Source organism: Perognathus longimembris, chromosome 3 (assembly GCF_023159225.1).
Source record: "Perognathus longimembris pacificus isolate PPM17 chromosome 3, ASM2315922v1, whole genome shotgun sequence".
Classification (NCBI taxonomy): domain Eukaryota; kingdom Metazoa; phylum Chordata; class Mammalia; order Rodentia; family Heteromyidae; genus Perognathus; species Perognathus longimembris.
Window position 1 is genome coordinate 116,800,366 of NC_063163.1, and position 26,206 is coordinate 116,826,571.

At 57.2% G+C, this 26,206-nt stretch overlaps 1 protein-coding gene across 1 annotated transcript in view; it reads right to left on the reverse strand.

Moving 5' to 3' along the window:
* The window catches only part of Dscaml1 (DS cell adhesion molecule like 1), a 219,192-nt gene extending 195,627 nt beyond the window's left edge, over positions 1-23,565 (reverse strand). Inside the window, 2 exon segments of the mRNA XM_048343911.1 lie at positions 21,437-21,583; positions 23,248-23,565. Coding sequence (XP_048199868.1) covers positions 21,437-21,539 — 103 coding nt within the window. The 5' untranslated portion in view covers positions 21,540-21,583; positions 23,248-23,565.
* Between the last annotated feature and the right edge of the window lie 2,641 nt (positions 23,566-26,206).

Here is a 26,206-nt window from a genome sequence, read left to right on the forward strand (position 1 = left end):
TCAACACATTGAGTTACCTGGGCATCTCTTCCCTGCTTTGAAAGGCTTTCTGTGGTACCCGGGCTTCTCCTAGAGGAGAGAAAACCAACCATCTACCGACACACATTGCAGCTATCATAACTCCTCACACTCAAGCCCAGACTTTCCAATCTGATTTTCCCAGATGCTGCAAGAAGCATTGACATTCCCAGTGGATGGAGGAAGGAAGCTAAGGCTCAGAGATGTGAGGTGATGAGGTGACATTTCTATGCCAATATCGTTAGCAAGAGACCTACCTGTGCTCCGGGCCCCTGACTCCATTGCACAGGCTACCGTATTCAGGACAATGGTTTCAGGGGCTCATGGACCAGGAGCCTCCCCTGAGACAGTATTCCAAATGCCACATCTTGCATCCTACCCCAAACATAAGGGATCAGCACTCTGAGCTTGGAGCCCAGCTAACTGTTTCAACAAACCTGGCAGTTCCTTGACCTTCAAAGGCACTCAATGACCGTTCACAGGGGAGCCAGACACAGAAATGAGCAGTCACTACATAGCCTAACTTGGCACAGATGAGGAGCACAGGCTATAGGACCAGCAAGAGGCAGCCTGGCACCATGAGAGAGGGCAGAGGTGAAGAAATGGGGCACGCCAGTCTCCTAGGTCAGGGCCAGCCCACGGAGGCCTGCGGTGACGAGGCCACTGTGCACACATCAGCGAGGGGGGGACACAGAGTTTCATTGTCACTGATCCAAGTCCTGGGCTGATGTAACATCCCTCAGTCCTGGACACTGCCGTCCACGCCCGTGTCCAGCTGGGCCCTCGTCCTCCCAGGCTCCCTGGGGAGCCAGCAGTGCGTGGCCCCACCCCCCACCCCCATCCTGCCTCCCCTGAGATGAAGGGGTGCTGAGCAGAGTCTGAAATCTCCAGCCACCTAGAGACACACGCCTGCTCCACTCCCAGCCTGGCTGGCAGAATACAAGGCCTTGCCTGGTCTCAGCTCCTTCTGAGCTCTCTCTCTCTCTCTCTCTCTGGGTCTCAGCCTCCCTGGCCTCAAACCTCCTTTCTCATTTAATTAGAGCTTGCTGGGAGCCAAACAAATACCTTGTGTTTATCCTTAACAATTAATCCTTAGCGATTAACAGGCAGAATTCAATATCACAAACACACAGCAGCCTATGGATGTACTGCAGGTATCTGTGGGAGGAGGTGGTCCCTTTACCTCACACTGAGCGGGAGGCTGCTTCCCAGCCTTAGTTTCCCTGGCTGATAAACGAGTTCTTTACTCTGGAAACCAGGCCCGATGGTACTTCTTACCTTGAGGGTACCCATGGGATGAGATGATGTGGGAACGCCACCTCGCTCAGTGCCTGGCACTGACGAACAGTTTGCTTTGTGCTGTGGTGATGAGCCAGAGTCTCACTACGTAGCCAAGGCCGGTTTCAAACTCTCAGTCCTCCTACCTCTGCCTCCCAAGTGCTTGGAATGACAGGTGTATGCTACCCTGCTTCCATGCTTGGCTTTTTTTCTTCCTTCTCTCTCCCTGAGTCACAGTCTTGCTATGGGGCGCCAGTTGACCTCTCGCTGGCCAGGGACCACTCCAGGCACGCCGAGGATTATGGGAAAGACACGGACAGCTCCACGCCGGTGTGGCGTTTCCTAACAATTCACGCTCTGTGGTGACTTGGGGGTCCCTCTTCATCAGCCAGATGCCAGGAGGGAAAGATCAGGCCCCCAAACCTGGCCCCAGTGCCCTGGTCACTGAGTCTCCACTGGGCCACGAGTCTGGAAACCTTCTGGAAGCCAGACGCTGCAAATGGACGGTGCCTCCCCAGGTAAACACACGCAGGCCGTCTGGCACCTGTCCCTGCCACAGGAGAGGAACTTTATCTGCACTTGTATGGGGAGAGGACATGCAGCAGACCTGAGTCTTCGGAACCGGCCCATGTGCCGTGGAGGAGGCAGCAGGGGAGGCCTGGATCCCTGTCAGGATGCTGAGGACACAGAGATGAGCCCAGTCAGCCAGCAGGGATTCCTGATGGGCTGGAACCTGGCACCACGTGGGGGGTGGGGGGGGAGAGGGAACAGGTGGGCTTGGAGCCCTGCCTGGCATCCCACACATAATAGAACCCAAAGCACAGGGCAGAGAAAGCTCCGGGGACAGCAACTAGAGTGAGAGCTAGATCCCAGGGAGCATGAACACCCGGGAAGGCATTGGAGTAGACAGCCTCAGGGGTCCTCTGGCACTCAGGAACACAGATTCCCCACCCAGGCAGAACATGGGTGGAGATGGTGGAGGTCCCGGGGGACAGGTCTCTGTCCAGGCACAGACAGGCACCCCTGGATCCGGTCTGGGCTACAAAGTGCACGGAAGGAGGGCAGCCTGGGGAACCGGGGGACCTGTGTGGCTCTTGCTCTGTCCTCACGAGCCCTGCGCCATGCCTGGGCTGGGATTTCTGTAGTGAACACGTGGGTGTTGTCTGTGGCTGAAGTAGAACGAACGTCCAGCAAGGACGTCGGGAAGACCCCAAGTTTGGGGATGGTGTCTCTCCCCTACTCGGCTGCATGCTCTGGCTTGGGCCCTAGCGCTTGCTGTGGGCAGCACACCCCCCTCCCTGCTGGGCTGAGTGAGGGGCCATCGGAGGGACCCCGTGCAGTATGGGAAGGCGTGTGTGTGTGTGTGTGTGTGTGTGTGTGTGTGTCTGTGTGTGTGTGTGTGTGTGTGTGTGTGTGTGTGTGTAGCCAGTCAAGATGCATGAGATACCTGCGGGAGGTATCTCCTCTTTACCAAGCACGGGCAAAGTGGGCGGCTGCGTCCATGCTCGTTTTCCTCGAGTGGACAAGAGGGGCTCGGGATCCATTCTCATTCTCAAGCCAAGCCTCCAATGGGGGGCGGGGGTTCCCCTCTCCTCGCCCTGGGAAGACAGGGGGCTGGTTTTAGGGACAGCCTATGTGACCTTGAGGCCTGGGCAGCATCCTGCCATTGGTGCAGACATCGGAATTAACCCCGCAGTCTGGGTCTCCCAGGGGCCTCCGCCAGTCCTCTGCGGGCTGGTGTGGAGGGGTAGCCCTGGCTTTCTTCCTGTAGGATGCTGAGGGAGGAGGCCGCACCACCCACTTGACACCTGAGCCGTCCAGCTTTGCCCCGCAGGGCAGTGACAGCCATTCATCCAGGCCCCGTGCTTTGGGGAGGGAGGCTTTCTGAAGTTCCCCATCTGGGGACAGCCAGAGGCAGGGGAGAGAGACCCGGGGCTGCCTAGGCATGTGTGTTTGTGTGTGTTTGTGTGTGCGCAGGCGTGTTGTTGGCACAGGCGTGACTCTGCATTCTCCAGGCCTCGTAATGAGTCCTCGTTGCAATGGGTTTGATGGAATAATTATATTCTGGAAGGAAAAAAAAAAAAACCCACCCTACAGGAAACTGCGTTCCACTTCTTAAAGGGCAGGATCATCAAACATTTGTGCTACATTATTTGCAGTCACACCTTCTGCTGCATCTGCTCCCTTAAAAAAAAAAAAAAAACTCCAACTCCAATCTGATCTGAATATATAAATCTGAATTATCACAGCAAAGGCGATACGCTCACACCTTTTTTTTTCTTTTTTTTTTATCTGTTGCCATGGTGATTAGATAAAATTCACGCCAAGTCTCCAGGGAAGGATGGAATTATTTCAGACAGTTTCTCACCCCTCTCCAGCTACTTCTCCCTGTAACAAGCCTGGGCACCATCTCTGAGCTTGGGCAGAGAGACAGGCAGGAGGAGAAGACAGATACCAGTGAGGGCCAAGCAGAAGGAAGCGCTCATCTTCCCAAGTTGTTCCAGGTGCCCAGAGAGGCCCCCAACCTCAGAGCGGGCCACAGTGTCCCCGGACAAAAAGCTTCCTTCGTGTCCCCAAAAGCCACCTAAAGGGAAAAGCAGAGAGGCTCAGGGCAGTGAAAGACGGTGACCTTGTTCAAGGTCAAGGCCATGGGAATGGCAGGAAGTGACCTAGGACCTGGGTCCACTCTCTCCTGGGTAAAGTTGAGCAAGGAAAGAGGTTTTTGTCCTAAAACTCCAAGACTTGCCAAGATGCTGGCGGTGCACTCCCATAAACCTAGCTACCAGGAGGCTGAGATCTGAGGATCACAATTCGAAGCCAGACCAGGGAAGAAAAGTCTATAGACGCTTATCTCTAAGTAAGCACCAAAAAGTCAGAAGTGGGCTTGTGGCTCAAGTGGTAGAGCGCCAGTCTTGGGCAAAAAAAAAGTCAGGGACAGTTGCCCAGAGGCTGGGTTCAAGCCCCAGTACCTGCACAGTGAATAAGTAAATAAAGCAAAATCTTGACAGTAAACACTGGACTAGCTCTCCACTTAAGCCTCTTCAAAGGGGCCAATTATCAGTAGGTGTAATTTGTCCACAGTTTTTTTTTTTTTTTGGTAAAGGACATTATTGACCTAATTGTTATTTAACACGACTAATTTATGAGCATCTGATCTGTGCCCCTGAGTTTCAGCAAAATTATACAGAGCAGGTCACACAAAGGCATCTCTCTCCCTGCAAAAGCTTCCCACTCCTCCTCAAGTCCCCGTCCCAAAGTACAGGGTGCTCCCCCAAGCCCCTGGCCCCCAAGCCTCAGGGCTAAGCGTGATGTCTGTAACAAGCTGAGGCCAGATGGCTGAAACCATGGCGGAGCGAGGTATGAAAGCCTCGCCAGCCAAGAGCACAGGGTAGGACAATCGTCCGTGTGGATTTATTTCCGTGGCTCACATTGGGGTCTCATGAATCATCAGACCCCTGCAAAGGGAGGGTGTGGACGAGTCATTTTGAGTCTCACAGCACTTTTCTGGATGTAGACCAGAGAGAGAGAGAGAGCTGGAGGACTGAGGAAGATGTCACTGGACACCAGAGCACCTTGAAGATAAGCCCATGGGCAGGTCCTCGCCTCGGGGCAAAGATGGTTCTTCCAAAGGCATACCAGCCCGTGTCTCATTCAGGTTCTCCACTGAGGCCTGAGCCTACTCAGCAGGATGGCCTGGTGGTGGTGGTGGGGGAGGGTGACAGGGGGCTGGGGACCAGGAAGGTGTGGTTTGCTGGGGCTCTGTGTGTACGACCTGGAAACCATTTCCCCTCTGGACCTGAGGCTGGGAGTCGGCAGTCAGCAGAAGGCTCCTGTGGTAAGTCCAGAGCTCCCAGCATGATGGAGTAGCCTCTCCTAGGCCCAGCTCAGAACCAGGACAAGACATCCCAGGACAGGGCTGTCCAGTGCCCTGCTGACAGTGCATCTCTAAGCCTTTCCCGGGACTTGGGGCCTACAGCGATCCCCGGGTTGCTGTGGCCCAGGATGGTGGCCCAGAGCGAGGGCACAGGACTGGGAACGCCGAGAGTCGCTGCGTGAACTTGGAGCCTAGCAGTCCTGGCTAATCCTGCTAAGCCACTTACAGGCTCTTGACCTTGGGCAGCTAACCTCTTTAAGCCTCTGCCATGTCCTGTGAGAATAAATTTAAAAACTATCTCACGGGGTGTAGTCAGGATTAAAGGGCACAACGTCTCTAAAGTGCTTGACACAGTGTAAAGGCACAAAGAAAAGGCTCGATAAGGGGTACCTAGGAGGAGGGGGGGAGGAGGAGGAGGAGGTGGAGGAGGTGGAGGAGGAGGAGGAGGAAGAGGGGGAGGAGGAGGAAGAGGAGGAGGAGGAGGAAGAGGGGGAGGAGGAGGAAGAGGGGGAGGAGGAGGAGGAGGAAGAGAGAGGAGGAGGAGGGGAAAGAAGAGGAGGAACAAGAATGGAGTAAGGGCAGTGTCATTGTAGCGTGGAGGCAAAACACAAACAGAACACGCCTTGGAGGGAGAAGGCCACACGGGATCTTTCTGGCCATCCCTGGTCACCCCTGATTTTAGGCCTGTCACTTCGTCTCAGAAGCTCAGCCCTCGTTTATCTGACGAGCGTCTACTCTGTTATTAACTTGTGCGGCGAGTGACTGCTCCGGGTGTTCAGATGAGGAGAGGCGGCTTTGGGCTGTGAAGCGCGGAGCGTCGCACAAGGCGGTGTCTCGTGTGCTGGAGCAGCGAGTGTTCAAACTTGAGGGCAGTGCCGTGCCCTGGCCAGCCACAGGCAGACACAACATGTCCTAGGGATCCTCTCAAGGGCCAGCGGGGGTGACACGTGGCTGAGTGGACCCCCTTCCGCCATGGTGACGAGTCACCGCTGACTCCTGCGGCCCGGGGAGCGGCCCCTGGCGTGCGGGTGTCCCTCATCTGAATGCTGTGGCCGGAAGCCAGAGAGATGGTTCCGGAGACCCTGGCTCTAGTCACTAAATGTGCGACTCTGGAACCTGTGATCCCCGAGGTGCCCTCTCTGTTCTCAGCCTCTGTGATTCTGACATGGAGTCTCCGGGGACAAGAGGGACTGGCCATCCTGGGCAAAGAGGGCGGTAAGGTGTGTCTGAGGTGGGCTAAGCAAAGCCCCCGGGGCGTCCTTTCCCCTTTAAGAGGAGCAGATCTCCTGACATCTGGATTGGGGCTGTTGCAGCCTAGAGGTGGGGGAGGGGCAGACAAGTCCCCCCCCACCCCCCCACCCCCACCCCACCCCCCCACCCTCGTCTGGAGACTCAAAGACACCCCGCCCCCGTGAGGTGCAGAAACTCCTAATTGGAGCTGTGCACCGAGCCCAGCTCCGCGATGGCTGGGAGCGCCAAGGAGGCAGGCCTTCATTAAATCCGACACCAGGGAATTAATTCAAGTCACTGCCGTCACTCTGTCTCCATCAGCCTCTCCCCTCGACAGCCACTGCTCCTTGATCTCCCGCACCTTCATGTCGAGAGAGTTCTCTCCAGGAGAAAGGAAGCTCTCCTGACTGTCACCTGAGCTACGACTTCATTGTGGGACAGGGTCGGGGCTCAGACCAGTGGGCATAGGGGGGTGGGCAGGAGGGGGTGGGGCGGGTGGAAGGAAGGAGTCTCACACACGCACACGCACGCACGCACACACGCGCGCACGCACACGCGAGCACCACAGTCATGAAGGAAGGCAAAGGAAGGCCTCCTGCCACGAAGAACCCCTTTGTGCCACCACAGAAAGGAGGAAGGGCCTGAGAGTGGATGGTGACAGCTAACTGGCTCCCTCTGGTCTTGAAACCATGGCTTTATAATTCAAGCCCCTCTGGGGGGAACTCATGAGTGGCCAGAGACGAAAAGAGAAGGGCTGCGAGCCAGGTGTCAGTGGCTCCCGCCTGAAATCCTAGCTACTCAGGCGGCTGAGATCTGAGGATCTCGGTTCCAAGCCAGCCTGGGCAGGAAAGTCCATGGGACTCTTACCGCCGGTGAACCACCAGAAAGCCAGAAGTGGAGCTGTGGCCCAAAGTGGTAGAGCACCAGCTTTGAGTGAAAAAAAGCTCAGGGACAGTGCCCAGACCCTGAGTTCAAGCCCCAGGATGAGCGCGCGCACACACACACACACACACACACACACACACACACACACACACACACACACACGAGAAGGGGCTGCCAGATAAGAGAAATGACACCGTGCCTCCTTGTCCCGTGAAAGTCATATGTATTCAACGGAGCCCTCACCTGCACGCCGGTACCTAAATGCCCGCCCTCCTGTGTATGCCCGGCCTCCTAACCCCAGCCGTAGGCCAAGATCATACCCGTGAGACCGGGGAACACGAACAGTGTGACTAATTTAGGATAGAACGGAGGGGCTCACATGAAAAAAGTAGACCCCCTGGGAAAGAGTATAAGCTGATCTGGGCTGCCGGTCAAGATACCGGGGACGGAATAACACACAGGAAGTAAGAACTTTCTGTCAGCCTCTCTCTCTCTCTCTCTCTCTCTCTCTCTCTCTCTCTCTCTCTCTCTCTCTCTCTGTTCTGGAGCTTGCAATCAGGGTGTAGGTTCTGTCCCTGAGCGTTTTCACTCAAGGCTGTTTGCTCTACCGCTGAGCCGGGGCAGAGCACCTCCGCTTCCCGCTCTTTGCTTGTTAATGACAAGTCAGAATCTCACAGACTTGCCTGCCTAGGCTGGCTTTGAACCGTGATCTTCAGATATCAGCCGGCTGTGCCGCTAGGATGGTGGGCGCGAGCCCCCAGCGCCCCGCTGGCTTCTTGTTTTACAGCTGAGATGACTGGGACCTGCCGCCGCTTCCTCTGGTATCTGTGCTTTTCCTGCCCACACGGCAGCCCCCTTTCTTTCGGGGTCCGCTCCCCATGTATACTCCCGTGCAGAGGTCTCTTCCTGAGCACAAATTGCACAGTCCAGTCAGAAATGCAAAACAAGTGGTGGTGAAAGGGTTCTCTATTTTGTGCTTTACCTTTCCTTGGAGTTGAGTCAAAAGCAGATGATCAGTTCTCCCCCCAACACACACACACACACGCACGCACGCACGCACGCACACACACACAGTGGGTGGGGGGAGCTCCAAGGAGAAGCACCTGTCCTTAACAGGAGACCTGGCACCTGCTCCCCTCCCGCCAAGGCCCCTGCCACGTCCTCTTCCATCCAGAGGAAAGTGGCTGGTTCCTGGAGAAGGAAGGCCCTGCTCTGAGGTTGGGCCAAATGGGGAGAGCTGGAGGGGAAATGACGTGTTAGTATACACGTACACTCTCCCTGAAATGGGGCAAAAGACCCCAATTCTCCCTGGTAGGAAAACAGAAAAGTGGTCTTGGGCCCTTTTCTGGGGCAGGGTCACGGGGCTGGCAGCCCCCAATCGGTGCTGGGGACCGGAAGGAAGGCCGAGCCGTGGAACAGGCGCCCAGCGGACTCTACAGGACAGAACGTGTTTCTGAGACCCGGGTCTTTCTGTTTCCCAAAATGTCCTCCAGGAAGGTTCAGGAAGGTCTCCAAGGGGCACAAGAAAATCAACAAGGACCCTGAAGCCACCACCTCCACTCAGAGTCAGGGCAGAGCCAGAGGAGGGAACAGCGCTGGGACTAGGAACAAGCCGGCCCGAAGGCCAGGTGAGCCACGGCTCAGACCCGCTGCCGTCCCGAGGGCTCGCCGGGAGACTGAGAAGGACACGGGACATTTCCAAGGATGCCGGGCTAGGATGGATGAGGGCCAGATTCTGTGCTCTGAGGAAACACAGTCCATCCTGTTGCTATCTAACTATATTATTCTCCTTTGGAAATGTAGGGAAGGGGCCCGGAGTTACTAAGAGCCAGTGCTCCAAAGCTGCTGACACCCCCACAATGCTTCACAAAACCCCCGACCCTGGGGAGGGCACCTCACTCTGGGCCTGGCTGTCGGGAAAAGGCCAGGACAAACTGGCGCAGGCACCCGGAAGACGTACAATCCTACAGCATCCTGGGAGTGGTCGCTGCAGAACGGCGGTTGCTGTCACCAGGCGGATGGGAGGCTGGGCCGGGGCCGGGGGAGGTGGAGGGTCCTCAGGGAACTGCAGCAGGTCAAGAGAAGGAAGGCAACCGTGGAGGCTCGGGATTGGAAAGCAACAGGGAGGCCTAAGATAGAATTTCGCCCCAGCAGAGTCGAGCTCTAGGCAAAGACAAGCTTCTTGAGGAAGCTTTAGGGGTTTCCTGAAAAGACAGAAGTAGCCACTTCCCCGCCAAGAAACAGGTGTTCGGTCCACCTTCTAGTTTTCAAACACTGGGCCCTGACTCGTCTTGACATATTGTTGAAAGTTGTAGAAGACCAAGAAGAGTAACCCAAAGTCATTCCCAAATCCACTCTAGAAAGAACCTCCGCCATCATTAATTATCTTCTAATACCTCCATCCAGAAATCCACCTGACCAAACGTTACATTAGCTCATCCATGGGAGTCCTATCCAGAAAGTGTATTTTTACCCTTGGCATCAGGTCGTGACCTTTTATGTCAACGTTAATGACGAATCGAAAAGATTTAGTGATATTATCACATGGGAAGTTATTCAACCACTTAGGATATTTCCTTTCCTATTCTCTGTTTTTGCTCTTGTGAACAGTATTACAGTTCACAGAAGTCTTTATTGCCATTTTGGGTTATTTCTTGAGGGTAGAACCCTAAGAACGGAGACCATTTCATCTCCAGAAGCATCTAGCCCCGTGGCTTTCCAGAAAGGTCGACCCAGCGCCTGCCCACATCAGCTCGGCACATGCCCAACTATCCACAGGCTGGCCAACATTCGAATCTCCTCCATTCAAGGGGAGACTGGAGACAATGGTGTTCAGGAACACGGGGTGCATAACATACAGAGAGAGAGAGAGAGAGAGAGATACTAACTATCTCCGTCCACTTTGTAGAACCTCGTGACTCCTTCAGATCTCTTGAGGGTCTCAACGGGAATCCACCCTGATGAGAACAAGATCCCCCCTCTCCTGGAAGCAAGGTGCCTCCTGAGAACTGAGTGTCAGGTCCATGGAGGCCACAGTTGGCATCTCTAGGGAGAAACAGGGGCTTGGGCTCCACCCTTTCCAAGGCCTCTCCCATCCCTGGCAAACCACTTCTGCCATCTGCTTGCACCACCTGGGAACTCGGGCATGTAGTGGGGGGAACTGGAACGGGGGGGGGGGCACAGAGGGAAATCACTGTTTCAGAGTGAAGCGGAACCGACCAAGGCGCGTCTAAGAACCAAAGCAGAAAGGCCGCGGCCGGAGATCCCGGCCGGTCTCTGCCCCGGAGACCCTCAGTTCTGCGGGCCCCAGGGACCAGGTGGGGCTGGAGATCCCCTTTCTCTCTCAGGTTTCCTGGTTCTTGTGACCTTAGCTTCCAGCTCTTGTAATCCGAGCTGGAGCTGGGAGCAGGCCTCTCTGTGGGGATAATTAAGGGAGCCTCTGTTAGCTACCTGTCGCCGAATCACCTGTCCCTAACTAGCTGTTCATCGCCTAATCTGTGAGCCGCTCACACCGACCAGTTCCCCCCTCCAGGCCCTCCCAGGCTCCCAGCTTTGCCAGAGCAGCCGAACACAAGGCCACAGAGCCCCATCCATCCTCCCGGTGTTCTTAATTTTCAGTGGCCTCACGCTGGGTCTCCAGGCTCTCATTAAACCCAGAAACAGATTACAGTGGGGTCCCGAGGCAGATACATTTCTTGTCTCATATTTATGCCACTTTTAATTGTTGTTATTTAACAACTATTGAGCACCAATCTTGCCCAAGGTGGCCTTGCAGAAGTCCCCTGGGAGGGTGCAGCTGTATGCCCGCCAGTCTGCATGGGGTGGGGGTGGGGGGCAAGGGACGGAGGGGGGGCCTCCCCACCCCCATACGCCCCAGGATCAGCACCCCCATTTCCCCTTTGCCAACAGCCTTTCTGTCTGCACGCCCGTCCCCAACCCTGCGATATCACAGGGAACCCCCCCCCTCAAATCCACCTCGCCACCTTTGCTCCTTGGATCGATTCTTGTTCTTATAAAAACAAGCATGCATATAAAAAAAACATATGGCTAATATATAAAGGCCTATGGGGGGAATGGATGTATTTTTTCTTGATCATTTTTTGAAGAAATGGGTTTTTTGGGGGGGAAGTGGGGGGGGGGAGACAACATTGTGCAGTTGTATTTCCCTCCCTGAGTCCATCGCCTCCTCCTCCGAGGTAAGCATTGCCCTGAGTATGGTGTTTATCATTCCCGTGAACGCCGTGATACTTTTGCTGCATATGTATGTACCCAGAAACAATACAGAGGACTGCTTTGCATGTTTGCAAACTTTACACAAATGGTACCGTAATGTATGCATCCTTCTGCAACTTGGTGGGGGTTTGGTGGCGTCCTTGTTGTTTTTTTATTTTTAATTTCACTTTTTGTTTTCTTTTCTAAATAATGTACCCCGGCTGGTCATAAAGTTCTGGTTCACGCCTTTGCCTGCAGCATTGTTATCGTAGTGTGAACACAGAAGGTTGCATTTGGGGAGGGATGGGATGAGACTTGAATTCAGAACCTTGGCCCTGCCTCCTCCGGGGCACAGCCCTGTCACCGTGCCCCGGGGTCCCCCGGTGCCCAGCCTGCTTCAGTGGCACGGAGCAGGAAGGGAACTCGGAGCACCGTGCTGGTGGCCCAGAGAGTCTGGAACGGTGGAGCTGTTCGGGTTAAGGAATCCTAACCTGTAGTCTGGAAGGCCGGAGACGCGTTTGCCCTGCAGCCTCCCGTTGCTTGAACTGTGGTGGGGAGCCGGCGCAAGGAGACGGGAGTGCAGATATGGGACAGGAGGTGGCTTTGTCCCCCTCCTTCCCAGAGGACACCCGGCGATACATCAAGGGCACACACGGACCCCAGCGGGCTGAGGCCGAGACGATCTCACACCCTTGATCGTCGAGAAGCAAGCCCTACAACTCTCTGCAGACTGTTCTTGGCTCCCGATCTTCACGCTCCCGTTCCCTGTCCATGGCGCTCCGCCCCGACCGCCTGGTTTACCTGCCTCCCTGGGCGCCGCTGCGCGCCAGCCGAACCCGGCTGTCTTCCTTGAGAGCAAACCGCCGCCCTCCCGGCGACTCCCCCAGACGCGGGCTTTCCCGGCCTCCTTCCCGCGGACCCCAGCTGGGGGGGCGTCCTGGACCCACCGGGGGACCCTCGTCTGAGAGTTCGGGGGCGGACGTGGTGCTTGCGAGAGCCCGCTGCGCAACGCTGAGGTTGCCGGCATTCTAGAACTCCCTGGGCGGAAGCGCGGCCCGGCCCGTGGATCCCAGGGCGGCCCGGACCCGCCCCCCAGCTCCCAGCCACCCGGACGGCGCCGGCCGCTCCTGTACCCTGGTCTCTCCCGTGACACAGCAAGCCCGGTGCCCCCAGGTGCCATTCAATAAGGACGGGCCCGAGGCTGACGACAAACTACAATGCCTCAAAGGTAAACAGGGAGTTGGGGGACTTAGGGCAGAAGCGCCCCCTCTCCCTGCCTCTCTCCGCTGTCTGTGGGGGATTTGCGCAGGTGATGGACACGGGTGGACCCCTGGCTCGTCACTACGAGACCGTGTGAACACGCGCGCCCGCGGTGTCGACGCACGTATGCTATTTATACGCACGCAGCATGCATCTGTGTTTTGATCGCCGGGCGTTTCGTGGGTGTGTGGGAAGAGGAAGCTCACCGCGTCCCTTGGGGTCCTCCCCACCCCAAGCGAACCCCCCTGGGAGGCAGTGTCTACATAACACCACGTACGTGGCACCTCGCACACGGGAAGCGCTCCAACACATTTGCTGAACTCAATAACGAACGCAAAGTTCAGCCCTCTGCCGGCTGCCCGCGCCACGGTAGCCAGCGACACGGATGCCGGGGGCCCGGGCTCTGCGTCAGGCGTGCCGGCGTGGCCCGACCCAGCCCCACCCAGGGGGACAACCCCATCCCTCCCCCCCACCCCCCCCAGCCTGGGGAAGCCTCTGCAAAATAGCTCCACTAGGCCCACATCGGTGATGGGGGCTCTGGAACGTTCCAGACACAAGCGCTTTCCCTTTCGGTGTCCTACCCTAAGGCAAGGAAGGACCTTCTGTGAAAACACTGCTATACAAAGTCTCAGAAAACCCAACAGACTGAAGCTCACCCCGTGGGGCGCGGGGAGGGGGGCGGGGGGGTGGAGCTGAATTGAGAGCTGGGACTCCGCCCCTGCCCCACCCCACCCCACCCCATCACTACTCTCTCCCACTGGCCTCTTTCTCCTCATTCGTCTTCTCCTTGCTCTCTCTGGGAATCTGGAAGATTCTATATCCCTAAAGACATGCATACGCGGGCCTGCTCTGAGCGGGACACGCCCAAGCTGTGGAGGGAGGAGCCTCGGATACCAAAGGGAGACGCTTCCTGCTGGGTGGCTTGGCTCCAAGCCCTGGGGCCTCTCCCCTGCCCTTGCTATATTTCCAAGCAAGCAGCCTTGGAGGCCAGGGCCCTGGTGGTCTTTACGCAGAGACAAATGCTGGGTAGACCCCCAAAGCAGGAGCCACGCACGAGGGCTTCGGCCCTGAGCTCGGGGCAGTACCGCCACCGGCTCCCTGCCTCTACCTGCCCCTGACGGTGGGTCTCACCATCATCGCCCTTTGGCCGCTGTCCTAAAGGCCTAGCGACTTGAGAGGTCGAGAGCTGGAGGACCATGGCTTGAGGCCAGCTGAGACATAACGCTTGAGATTCTTTCTCAGCTAATAGCGATACGGTGACTCCTGTCTGATACCCCAGCTATGTGGAAGACTGAAAACATGAGGATCACAGTTCCAAGTCAACCAAAGGAAGGAAGCTGGATGTACCAGCGTGTGCCTAGCACCCGAGCTCTGATGGGAAGCACAAAATAGGCAGATGGACCAAAAGAGAGATTCCCATCTCAAAATAGCCAGTGCACAAAAAAGGGATGGAGGCATGGCTCGAAAGCAGAGTACTCGCCATCAATTCAAAACACTTGCCTAGCCCTGAATTCAAAACCCCAGTACCGCCAAAAATAAATGAGAGAGAGTGGGGAGGGTACCCAATATCTAATCCTCAGGACTGAGGACAGCAAGACCCTGAAAGAGTAAAGGATTTGTTCCAGACCCTCCGACTAGTGAGAAGCAGGGTCAAGATTCGAACCCAAGTCTTCCCTGCCACACAGCGTCTCCCCACGATAAAAGAGTCTCCATGCCCCGCCAGCCCCGCCGACGTGTGGCATAGCAAGATCAAAGGTGGCCTTCTTCCAGCAGCCATTGAACCAGGCCGAAGTCACACCTCCCTTCCTTGGGCTCATCACCTTCACCACCACATTGAAAGGGTTCGTCGCTGTCCAGCTTCAGTCTTCCTCAGAGCCCTGCACAGACACGATCGGAGCACCTACTGTGTGCCGGTGCCCACAAGGCTTACCGATGCGAGCGCCCGCTTGCTGCAGGCAGCCTCCGACCCCCTCCCCTCCCCCACCCCACCCCCCGCCCCCCGGCTCTGAGCCTCAGGGCTGTGTTTCCAAGGCCCTGGCTCTGCCGTGCCGCAGTATTCCGAATCACAGGCGTGGCAGGAAACGTCACCCGGACGTAGCTCTGCCGTGCAACGAGCCCCGCCCCCCGCGCGATGCGAGGCTTGGGCGAGCGGTGCCCGTGTTTGCAGTGAGATCGGGAACCCGAGGCCACGCCGACTCTGGCGTGAGCACCAGAAAAGCAAATGCGTTTGTGAAAACCCTGTAATTTCCCCGCAACCCTTGACTTCACTAAACACACATTTTTCGACGACGGCACAGTTAGGTAGGCATTAAACAAAAACGAGGGAGTCTAATGATGATGTCTGTGTAGGAGAACCTTCGAGAGAGCATTCCGTGCTGATTTCAGGGTAACTTACAGAGGGGCCGGCTTCACGGAACAATGCCGCCCGTCTCCCGTCTGCCGCCGCGGCGTGAGCCGGGGCTGAGCTCCATCCAGCCCAGCCCTCGTCTGAAATCTGCTGAAAGTCACCCAGTGGGTGCTCGGGGAAACGGAACGCGCCCGCCACGCGCTCGATGGAAACGCAAAACACGACCCACGCAGGCCCAGCCGGGATCACGCGTGGACGCGGGACATTTCTGCTCCGCTGGGAGCACAGCGGATGGAATGGAGTAACCCGTCCGTCCTGCCCCGCACTGGAGAGGTCCTGGAGAGGGCGCCCACACAGGAGCCCCGCAGGGCGGCAGGACCTTGGACAGCACCTCTCGGCCCTCCCAGCTCTCTAAGCCTTGGTCTCTGCCAGGTCCATGGCTGTGGGAAGCCCGGGTGGGATGGGGCTCGTGGATGGCACAGGCGGCCAGGAGCTGACCCCGCCCCGCCCTGGCCTCAGACCCCACCCTGCCACCTCCTGGCTCAGTGACCCCGAGCCCCCCGCCCCCCCCCCCGCTTCAACTTCTAAATAGGACAAAGGACAGGCATGAAGATAGGTGAAAGGACACAGGAATGGCACTTGTCACTCACAGGCACTGGAGAACGGATCGCTTACTTCTTCCTGGAATGACGCGCAGGCCCTCTGACTAGCAAGAGGATTCTTTTGCTGCCTTGGAGTCTCTCACCCACAGGGTGTTTAGAGGCTTGCGAAGGCAGGATTTTTCTCTGTGCACTTGGAGGAAGAACATGAGACTGTTTGTACCTGATAGTCTCTTCCCACCAAAGCCAACTGTAAGTAAGAGCCAGCTGTCTCTCTGGAACCATTCACCTCCTCGAGAGAAGGAGTGCTTGCTGGGGCTCCTGTATCAGCAAACAAGGTGGCTACAGTGGTCATATCTGTAATCCCAGCTATGTGGGAAGTGTAGGTAAGAGGATCACTGTCTAAGGCTAGCCGGGCAAAATGCACAAAACCTTAACTGCAAAATAACCTAAAACAAAAGGGCTTAATGTATGGATAAAATCACAGAGAAAGCAACTGCCTAGCAAGTGCAAAGCCCTGAGTTCAAACACCAATACCATCAGAAAAACAACAACCCATAGATGGGTGCTGGTGGCTCACTCCTATAATCCTAGCTCCTCAGGAGGCTGAGATCTGAGGATTGTGGTTAAAGCCAGCCTAGGCTGGAAAGTCCGTGAGACTCTGTTTATTTGTTTGGTTTTGTTGCCAATCCTGGGGTGCAGACTCAGGGCCTGAGCACGGTCCCTGGCTTCTTTTTGCTCAAGGCTAGCACTCTACCTCTTGAGCCACTGCACCACTTCTGGCTTTTTTCTATATATATGTGGTGCTGAGGAATCGAACCCAGGGCTTCATGTATACGAGGCAAGCATTCTACCACTAGGCCATATTCTCAGCCCCCGTGAGATCTCCAATAAACCACCAGAAAACTGGAAGTGGATCAAAGTGGGAGAGCACTAGCCTTGAGTAAAAGAGCTCAGGGACAACGCCCAGGCCCTGCGTGCAAGCCCCATGACCAACAATAAGTAAATAACTAAATACCCACAGATGCTAGCAGATGGAGATGACTACAATATGCCCCCATCCCGTGCTTCTGTTACGGTGCCCAGTTATCACCATGAAATATTGGAGCCCGGGCAGTGGTCATCTGTCCCGGCTCAAGATCATATTTAGGGGATCCAGACTCCACTCACAATTCTGGTAACTATGGCAACGCCCACTTCCCATGTGACTTTGGGGGGGTCCCTTCCCTTTCCCACAGATCGGGGTGGAAGGGGAGAAGGAACCGTCACCCTGTCCCTAAGGTTGATTGTCCCCTCTGAGCAGGGGAGGAGGGGGCAGGGAAGGAGTGGGGAGCGGAGGGGGCTGGGGGGCAGGAGAGGGCCAGGGAGAGGCTGAGTACAAGAAGGACTGGCTCTGGAGGATGCCACACCCCTGTAGTGTTTAACTCTCATCGCAGGACAAAGCCGGTTAATGACTTGGCTGGCTGGCAGCGCTGGGCGGGAGGGAGGGAGTTCAGCAAAGGCTTCCCCAGGAGGAGGTTAATCTGGGTGATGCTTAAATCCATTCTTAGTGGAAATCAGGAAAGACATCCTGGAAAGACATCGAGCTATTTGAACATGACTTTGAAGGATGGGTAGGGTTTAGACAAAGAAGGCAAAAGAACTGATAGTTAAAGGAGGGGCGGGGGGAACCCTCTCCGAACCAAGTGCCAGCCAGGCACACACAGGAGAGGCCGGCAGGACAGTGCGGGGCTGCCGCCCTCCCCGTGATGACCGTGTCAAAGATAGCCACTCCCCGCCCATCTGTGCCCCAAACCCACCTCCCACCCCAGCTGCTGGAGACCCACGAGACCCCGAAGTGAGCTTCGGATCCGCCTGAGCAAAGCGTCCCCAGGAAGTGGGCTCAGCACACCAAGGCCAAAGCAGGCGGGGTCGCCTTTGCTCCCCAGGTTGGGGTTGTCGGTGGGGCTGGTCAGAGCTTCCCAGCAGAAGCGCTGTACCTCCTGCCGGGCCTGAGCTGAGCCCTGCTCCGCTGGGCCTTTGTGTAGGGTGGCTGTTTATCCACTGATCGATCTTTAGCCAAAGCCTCTAGTCCTGGTACGCACAACCAGAGGTGACCCTAAGGGCTGACACGACACAGTTTTGTCCTTCCCCCCACCCCCAGCAAGTCCAAGGTCAAGGATGGGCCCTCCGCCTGGGTTGAGAGCCAAGGACAACCGATTCCATAGGAAGGATCTTCTCTGACAAGTCAGGCCGTGGGAAGCAGAGGAAGCTGAGAACCCCAGCTCAAAGCCCAGGCTTAATCCCTGTTAGCTGTGTGGCCTCAGGTAAGATGCTTAACTTTCCTGGGCCTCCACAGCCTCATTTGTAAAATTGGAAAACAGAACAACCAAACCCCACATTATCTCCCTTAAAGGGTGATCGTGAGGATTAGAGATAATATATGTAAAACGCCTAACCCGAAAGAGGGCTCCATACACGAGAGGTATTATCATTAATCTTATTACTATTTCTCTGTGGCAGAGCTATGCTGGTCATGGGGATCAAATGCTGACAAAGAGATCGCCATCTACCCGCCCTGTCTGTGCAGGCAGACAGACAGACAAGACAGAAGGAAGGAACAGCAGGGGAGGGTGTAGTGGATCTGCCAGCCTAAAGGACACAGGCACCAAGTCCAAGCACAAGGGGCAGGAGGGCATCAGAGACTCCCAGGCTGGTTGCAGGCCGCAGGGAGGCGGGAAAGGATGCCTGGGAGCTCATGGAGAGCATCACGTCCCTGATACTTGGGGACAGTCACGGAGGAAGACTCGTGAAATCACTGGGCTCCCCCTCACCCCTGCCAGGCAGGTCCACACTGTCCCTGCTGCTCTCTTCCCACAACAACAACAACAACAAGGGCAGACGTACACCTGGCCTGGCCCAGCAGGACAACAGCCCAGCATCCGGGGTGGCCAGGGGCCTCATGCAGGAAGTCTTCCAGAGCAGCAGAGAACACATCTGGCCCGTATTTGAGTGGTGTCCAAAACTCCCCACTGAGGCGAAGACAGCCAGGCAGGATGCTGGGGAAGAGCATGCTGGGAAACTCCCATAAGGAGCCCGCTTCGATATAATCAGGTCTGGTGGAAATTAAAAGCTATTAGGAACAGGGCCGGATTTATCTTTATATCCAATAACATGCATTGTAATGGTGATCATGCAGATGGGAAATTAAACCACATCTCAGCTCGCTGGAGGCCTTAATTTTAATTTATGTTGGTGCACAGTCCTTAGTCCTCCCGTGATCGCCCTAGCGGCTCCAGGATCAAGTCCCCCCGGGAGAGAAGTAAGGGGCAGAGTCTGGCAGGTCAGAGGAGGGCGGATCTGGGCTGCACCGCTACCTTGATGCAGCCAGATTGAAGGACAAAGACCCGCTGGAAGGAGGGGAAGTTGAGGCAAGCAAGCAGAGTCATGCGCAGTCAGTAGCCTCAAGAAAGACCACACTTGGGGCTGTCTCTCCTCCCAGCCTTTGGAAAGCACAGCAAAGGAGCAGGAGAGGCCTCCATGGCTGCCTCCAAGATAGTCAGGGGTGGTCCAAAAGCAACTGCTCAACTCCCGGAACATCAGCTATGGGGGCTGGCAGCAGCCAGGGGGTCATAAGCTCCTCCCTCCCCAAAGAGATGCTTCCTGGGTCCTTCCTCCCTCCTCCTCCTCCTGTTCCTCCTCCTCCTCCTGTTCCTCCTCCTCCTCAATCACTAAGCCTTCCCATCCACACACACACACACACACACACACACACACACACCCCACAGAGTATAGTAGGAATGTGAATAGCAGGAAGTCCTAATTGTATATATATATAAAAAAAAAAACAAATCAAACCATTTGCCTTTTCCAAATTTACAGCACGTGGTACGTGTGCCCAAGCAGAGTCCCCGGCCTACAGGGGCTGCAGGACACAACTCCGCTCTCTCTGTCTCTTCCCTTCCTCCAGGACCATTATAGTTAGAGTCGTGTTCGTAAGGAAAGACTGCCCTTGGATCTAACACACAGCTGTAGAAAGATCTAGAATGATTATGGATGGGATTGGAGGGCTGGGCTGGGGAGGAAAATTCTCCAAGACCAAAGCGAAGGCGAGGGTTCTATCACGCCAAAGTTGAACACAGCCCTGCGGATTAACATCAAGGCCACTTCCCTGATAATTACCCCCTCTGGGGCCTCCAGCCCAGTCCTGACATCAAAACAGCCCTGAAGCACCAACTACAAGGGCCGCCTGGGGGAGGTTCCCGCCTCCATCTCCCCAGCACGGAGCTAGCAGGTTAAGTCATCTTCCCTCATCTGCTCGGGTCTGCCCAGCTCCCCCTCATTTCCATGCCTTGGTCTAAGCGGCCTCCCAGAATCCATCGCTCCCTGGTCACCACCGAGTGAGCGTTGACCCTGAACACAAGGCAGAGGTGCATGGATGGACCCCACCCAGCTCCCACCCTAGGAGACGCCCCTCTCCCCGTCCCCCACCCCCACCCCGGGGAGATGCAATGGCACCACGACAGAAACCATCGAGGATAGAAAGATGCACAGTGGCTATGAGCCAGTATGCCCCAGTGCATGCTGGGCAGCGCGGTTTCATTCTTAATCCTGTGAGCCCAATTTACAGCTGGGGGCACTGAGGCCCTGTGGGGGGAGACGACCGGAGTGAGTCCTCTAGTCCCAGATGCTGGGCTCTTCCGTCATGACCCTGGACTTGGTCCCCCTGGGCCTTTCCTTAAACATTCAGCCTTGGCGTGTGCTCTTTCCGTTCACAAAGCCTCCACCACACCACACCGAGGGGGTGCTTCCTCGGTTAGGTCTGCGGGCGTGGCCGAATGCACCTGGCGGATTAAAACCCCACGGAGGTGGGTTCACGCCCCGCCCTCTGCTTAATCAACGTAACGGCCTGGACGAAGCTACTTTCTTTCTTGGAGCCTCCGTTTCCTCTTCTACAAAGTGGAAGGGCAGGGATACACTTCAGGACTTTTGGGAGACTAACACGGTATCATGCTTGAAAGTTTCTTAGCCCACAGCCTGGAAAATAGTAAGCGCTCACGATATTCCACTATCATTATTATTTTAAGGGTATATAATGAATATAATGCTGAGTCCGTAAATCCAATTGCCTAAGAAATACCATGTCACCACATTTTAAATACCTGCAGTCTGACTCCATTAGAAAGGCGGGACTTTGCCAGGCAACATTCCCGGGGCTTCTCCCAGAGCTGTGCTGAGAGCTGGGGTGCCCTTACACCACCGGCTTTCACAACACCGACCCAACTCCCTGCCCGCAGGACCCTTTGGGTCTTTGGTGGCTATGTACCGCTTACCTCACTTGGACACAGTTCACCCCACCCTCAGCCTCAGGCCCAGGGGACCCTGCACAGCCACCCAGAGGTTCCCAGGCCTTGCCGAGGCGAAACAGGAAACTCACAACCACAGTGGGCGCAGCAAGATGGGCGCCCAACACAGCACGAACCCCATCTCCGACGCTGGCCACCGAATCAGGATGGCGAGGATTCGAGAAGAGCCCCACCAGTCAAGAAGAGAACAGCACCACTCCTCTGGGGCTGTATCTTCTGGAACCTTCACATGCCCAGGGGAGGTCCAGGCCCCTAGGACAAGGCCACCACCTTCCCCAGAGATGACCATAGGAAGACCAAAGATGCTCCTTGCCGGAGCCTCGCAGTCGCTCCTCAGAACCAATGTCAACGCGCGAGCACCACGCCCGCCGCCGCCAGTTCTTCCTACCTGGGCTGATGGAGACCGTGTCTTTCTCCCAGGACACGACGCTAACGTATTCCTGCACGGTCGAGGGGATGAGGCACTTGAAGACCGCCACGTTTCCACGCATTGACCTTTGATCCTCCACCCGGACGGTGTAGGGTTCCCTGAAAACTGCAGCGAGATGCAGACGGGCGTGTCACAAGGTTCGCGGGGGGCACGGGCGCGCCCTTCGCTCTCCGCCCCCAGCAGCCTCTTCTTTCTCCCACCCCGCTCACTGGCTCTCCATTTTAGTTTTCTGAGGCGTCCACACTCATCTCCACCGTGGCTGCGCTGGTTTACACGCCCAGCCGCCGTGCACGAGCCCTCCTTCCTCCGGTGTCCCTGTCAGCACTTGTTGTTGCTTCTCTCGTTTTCCCCCTTTCGTCGAGGTTTATTTTTCTTTATTGTGGTGCTGAGGGTTGAACTCGGGGCCTTGCACACTTGCTAGGCAGGCGTGCTACCCTGCAGCCCTGCCCCTAAGCCCTTTTGCCTTTATACCTAAACGGATATGCATCTCCTTTCTCTAACCTTCTCCCGACCCCACAGGTCAGCTGGGGATCCCCCCCCCGCCACAAAAGTGCACCTCCTCTGCGGGACGGGACACCCCAGTCCCACGCTTTCCTTTCAGTACTAATGACTCCCATGTGGAGGTCTGGGCCTCAAAGACAACACGCCGTGGTGGCACCGTGTTCGCCCAGGGGCAAGGAAGGAAGCGAGAGCTCCTTGGGAAACCGACGTCGATTCCCTGCGCCGATTCCTGTCCCCGAGTGACATCATTTGAGGACACGGGGTGGGGGGGGGCTCGTCGTTTGAAGAAACAGAACTTGTGGCACCTGGTGTAACCCGTCGGGGCCACTCCAATGCACCCTGGGAAATGTAGTTCAAATACTGGACTTCATACTAGGGCTGGGGGGGGGGCGGGGGAAAAGTAGGGGGCAATGGATGAGGAAAGGATATTTGAAACAGGTCGCCTCCAAACGTAGAATGTGCAGAGACGTAGACACAGCCCCACAATCCCTGCTGCTTTTCCTGTCTCCCACCACGACCTGCACCCCCAGCCTTGACCCCCTCAGCCTCAGAACCCCCCTTCCTCCCCTTCCTCCCAGGACTCACTCCTGCCTCCCAACAGCTGCTCGCTCAGGGGTCGGGTCCGGCAGGTGGGCTGGCCTGGCCTTGGGCCACCTCCGCCCTGTCCCCGTCTCCCAGAGGCTGGAGCAGAACTGGGACGCCCAGAGCCCGCCTGCTGCCTGCCCACCGTGTCCCGCAGCAGGGACCTGGGCAGCGCGCCCTTCTTCTCCTCCCCCGGCCAGGGTTGCCAGGGTGACCTGGGAGACCCTGGCAGCCCCCCAAGCTGTGCACCTGCAGCCTTGCTAGCACCACCGGGAGCCGTCTCAGTGGTCCGCAGTGGGCCTGGCCCTCCCTGGCCTTCGTCCTTCCCCTTGGTGGGGGCCGGGGTAGGGAGGCAGCGGACGTGGAGGAGCCAGAGGGGAGGAGGGGAGAGGGGAGGCACTGGCAGCCGCCTGGGGCTGTGGTACAGCGCTCGTGGCCGGCAGGGAGGATCCTGAGGGAGGGCTGTGTCTTTGGAGGGGGGCAGGGTGCGGGACACTGGCTGTGAGGGTCCACATCTACCCTCAGACACGCCCATGGCAGAAGGCGGAGCTCTTGCCTCGGTTTACCCTGCCCTGATACTGGAACATTTTATCTCAGAGAGGTGAGGGAGCTCATCTTGCAAGACCGGCCAGATAGTCAGGAGGCCCCTCCAAGGCCCCCCACCCTCCCCAGCCCCAGCCCCTCACCTGCTTTGACGCGGATGTTGGGGCTGCGGATCTTGCCCGCAGCATTCTCCGCGGTGCAGAAGTAGTCATTGTCGTGGATGAAGCTGTTGAAGGCGGAGGGGGAGAAGGGGTAGAGCTGCAGCGTCCCGTTGGCGTGCACGTGCCGGATGTGGGGCACGTCGTAGATGTCGTCCCCCGTGGCCAGGTACCATCGGAGGGCCGCGCTGGGGGAGCCGGCGGCCGGGCAGGGCACCACCACCCCCACGGAGCTGGAGAAAGTCACCTGCTGCAGGGAGTCATTCACAAAGTAGAGGCTGGTGCCGGCATCCTCAGGGCGGGCTGCGGGGCGGGGCGGGGGGCAAGGGGAAAAGGGCAATTAGACGGACACCACTCGCCGCGCATTGAGCACCAACTCCATCCCAGGCACTGGAAAAGAAGAAGAGATACTTCCCGTCCTAAAGAAACCCCCAGACGGGCATGCACAGGGCAGGCGTCAACGGGCTCAGCCCCCAGGCAGAGCCAAGCTCACGGGGAGAGGCAGGCACAAACCCTGTGCAGGGGAGGTGCCCGTGTCTATGGATTAGGAAAGACAACGCCTGGATGCAGAGGTTCTTACTGAGCACCTACCACAGCTGGTTCCCATCCATGCCCGGCTCATCAGCACAGCCAGGAAGGGCAGGGTCAGCCCTCTTTGAAGAGCTTGAGAGATGAGCAGCTCCCCTTCTACACAGAACCAAGACCCTTCGGTGCCCATCTAGGATCGAGTGACAGAACTGAAACTCGAACTCGTGGCTCTACTCCCTTGCTCTTGCTTCCCTCCCACAGACGAGTGGCAAAACGTCTCCAAACCGTGGCCGTGAAGAATGGCTGGAGGAAGCCGACACCCAGCTGGGAGAAGGAAGGTGGTCAGGGGGCCTGAGAGCCATCCTGGGCCCCCGAAGATCATGAGGAGATGCCCTAAAAGATCACATAAGGGCTAGCAGTGTGATAGGGTTGACAACAAAAGACCCAGCTCAGCTGGGTGCCACCCTAGCTACTCGGGAGGCTGAGACCTAAGGATCACAGTTCTCAACGCTAGCCCTGGTAGGAAAGTCCATGCAACTATTATCTCCAATTAACCCCCCCCCCAAAGCTGGAAGTGGAGCGGTGGATCAAGCGGTATCACACCAGCCTTGGGTGAAAAAGGTCCGGGACAGCACCCAGGCCCTCGATGTGGGCACCAAAGCCCCAGCTCCGGTGCCAGCTCCGTGGGGCGTTCGCGTCCCCCCTTCCACTGGCGAAACGGGCAGTGTGGAGGAATGGAGGGGCCCACAGACCCGTCCCATCTCCGGGGAGCTGAGACTTTGCCTGTGACCTTCCCTGCCCACCCCACCCCACCCCAGCGCCCTATGTTGGAATCGGAGAGCCCCCCACTTCCCACCCCTGAGTCTGCCCCTTCAAGAGAGCCACCGCCAGGCAAGTGAGAACAAACCCAGGGGAAGCGCGGGCCTGGCCCCTGGGCTCCAGCTAGAAGCGCCCCTCTCCCCCAGGAAGGTCGAGGAGCACACAAACCACTGCTGTTGGCTCTGAGTAGGTTGCAAGGGACCCAGCTTGACCTCCATTTCCACAACTTCTCCAGGGGGGGGGGGGGGGGCGGTGGGGAAGGCCCACATCCGGGCTGTATTAATATTCTTAGCTTAACTCTGCGCTGAGCCTCCAGGGAGACGCCAGGCAGGTCGTTGGAGAAGGCCATTAAGCCTCATTGGCCGGAGCAATTCACATCTTCTCATAAAAAGCCATGATGAAGCCATTAGCAGCCGTGCCGGAGTAAAAACCCATCCACGGGCTCTTGGCTGCTAGGGCAGGGGTATCTGGGTAGCGGTAAATGCATTTGCCGTCCCCTTCGCCGCTGGGGAGAGGGCAGCACCGCTTGCCAACCTCCCCCCCCCACCCCGCCTTCCTGCGACAGTCATGGGGTTGGTGGCCACGGGCCTGCTTGCGGAAACTGCGGGATTCCTCACAACGACGGGCGCGTATACGGTAGCCTTGCACAGGTGGGGCCCCCCCCGGGGCCGGGTGAGGCCTCTCAGCACCCCCAGGTCCCAGGCCCCCTCCCGGGAATCCACCCGCCTCTCGAGAGGCGGCCCTAGCCAGCAAGAAGCGCTCGGCCAAGCCCCTGGTGAGTCCCGTGGCGGTGCCAGGCCCGCGCTAGGATTTTGCTGCATCCTCCCCACGGCCCGCCAAGCGGGTACCGGGTTACAGGTGAGGAAACCAAGGTGCCGACGCACGGAGGCGGCCTGCGGAAGCCTCGCTCCACCAGGGCGTGAGCGGCGCGGTGCGGCCCGCGGGCCTCCGAGCCACGGGGGGCTACGCCACGGCGAGGCGACCTGTGGCTCTAGGTGATCCCCGCGGTGAAAGAGCAGGAGAGGCTCGCCATGCACAACAGCCAGGTCACCAACGTCTACGCTCAGTGGGCCAAGCACGAGATGAGCACACACACACACACACACACACACACACACACACACACACACACACTCCTGCTGGGGTGGCCTCTGTCGGATGCTTCAGATAGCGCTTGGGGGCCAAGGACATCCTTCCGGGGTTCAAGGTGACTCCTGAGACAACAGTCTATCACAAACCCGCACCATACAGAATGGCTGTACACCGTCCCTGACAACGGGACCAGGACAGCTGAGGCCAAAGAAGGAAGCACTCAGGAACTGTCCAGTTCATGAGAGGAGGTAAGTACGTTTCCCAAGTATGGCAGTGTACACGTGTAGTCCCAATAACGTGGGGAAGAGCAAGTAGGAGGGAGGGAGGGAGGGAGGGAGGGAGGGAGGGAGGGAGGGAGGAAGGAAGGAAGGAAGGAAGGAGGGAGGGAGGGAGGGAGGGAAAAAAGAGCAAACAAGCTAGCAAATAAAAGGGCTGGAAGCATGGCTCAAATGATGCACTTGTTTAAGCACGTGCAAGGCTCTGAATTCAAATCCCAGAGTACAGA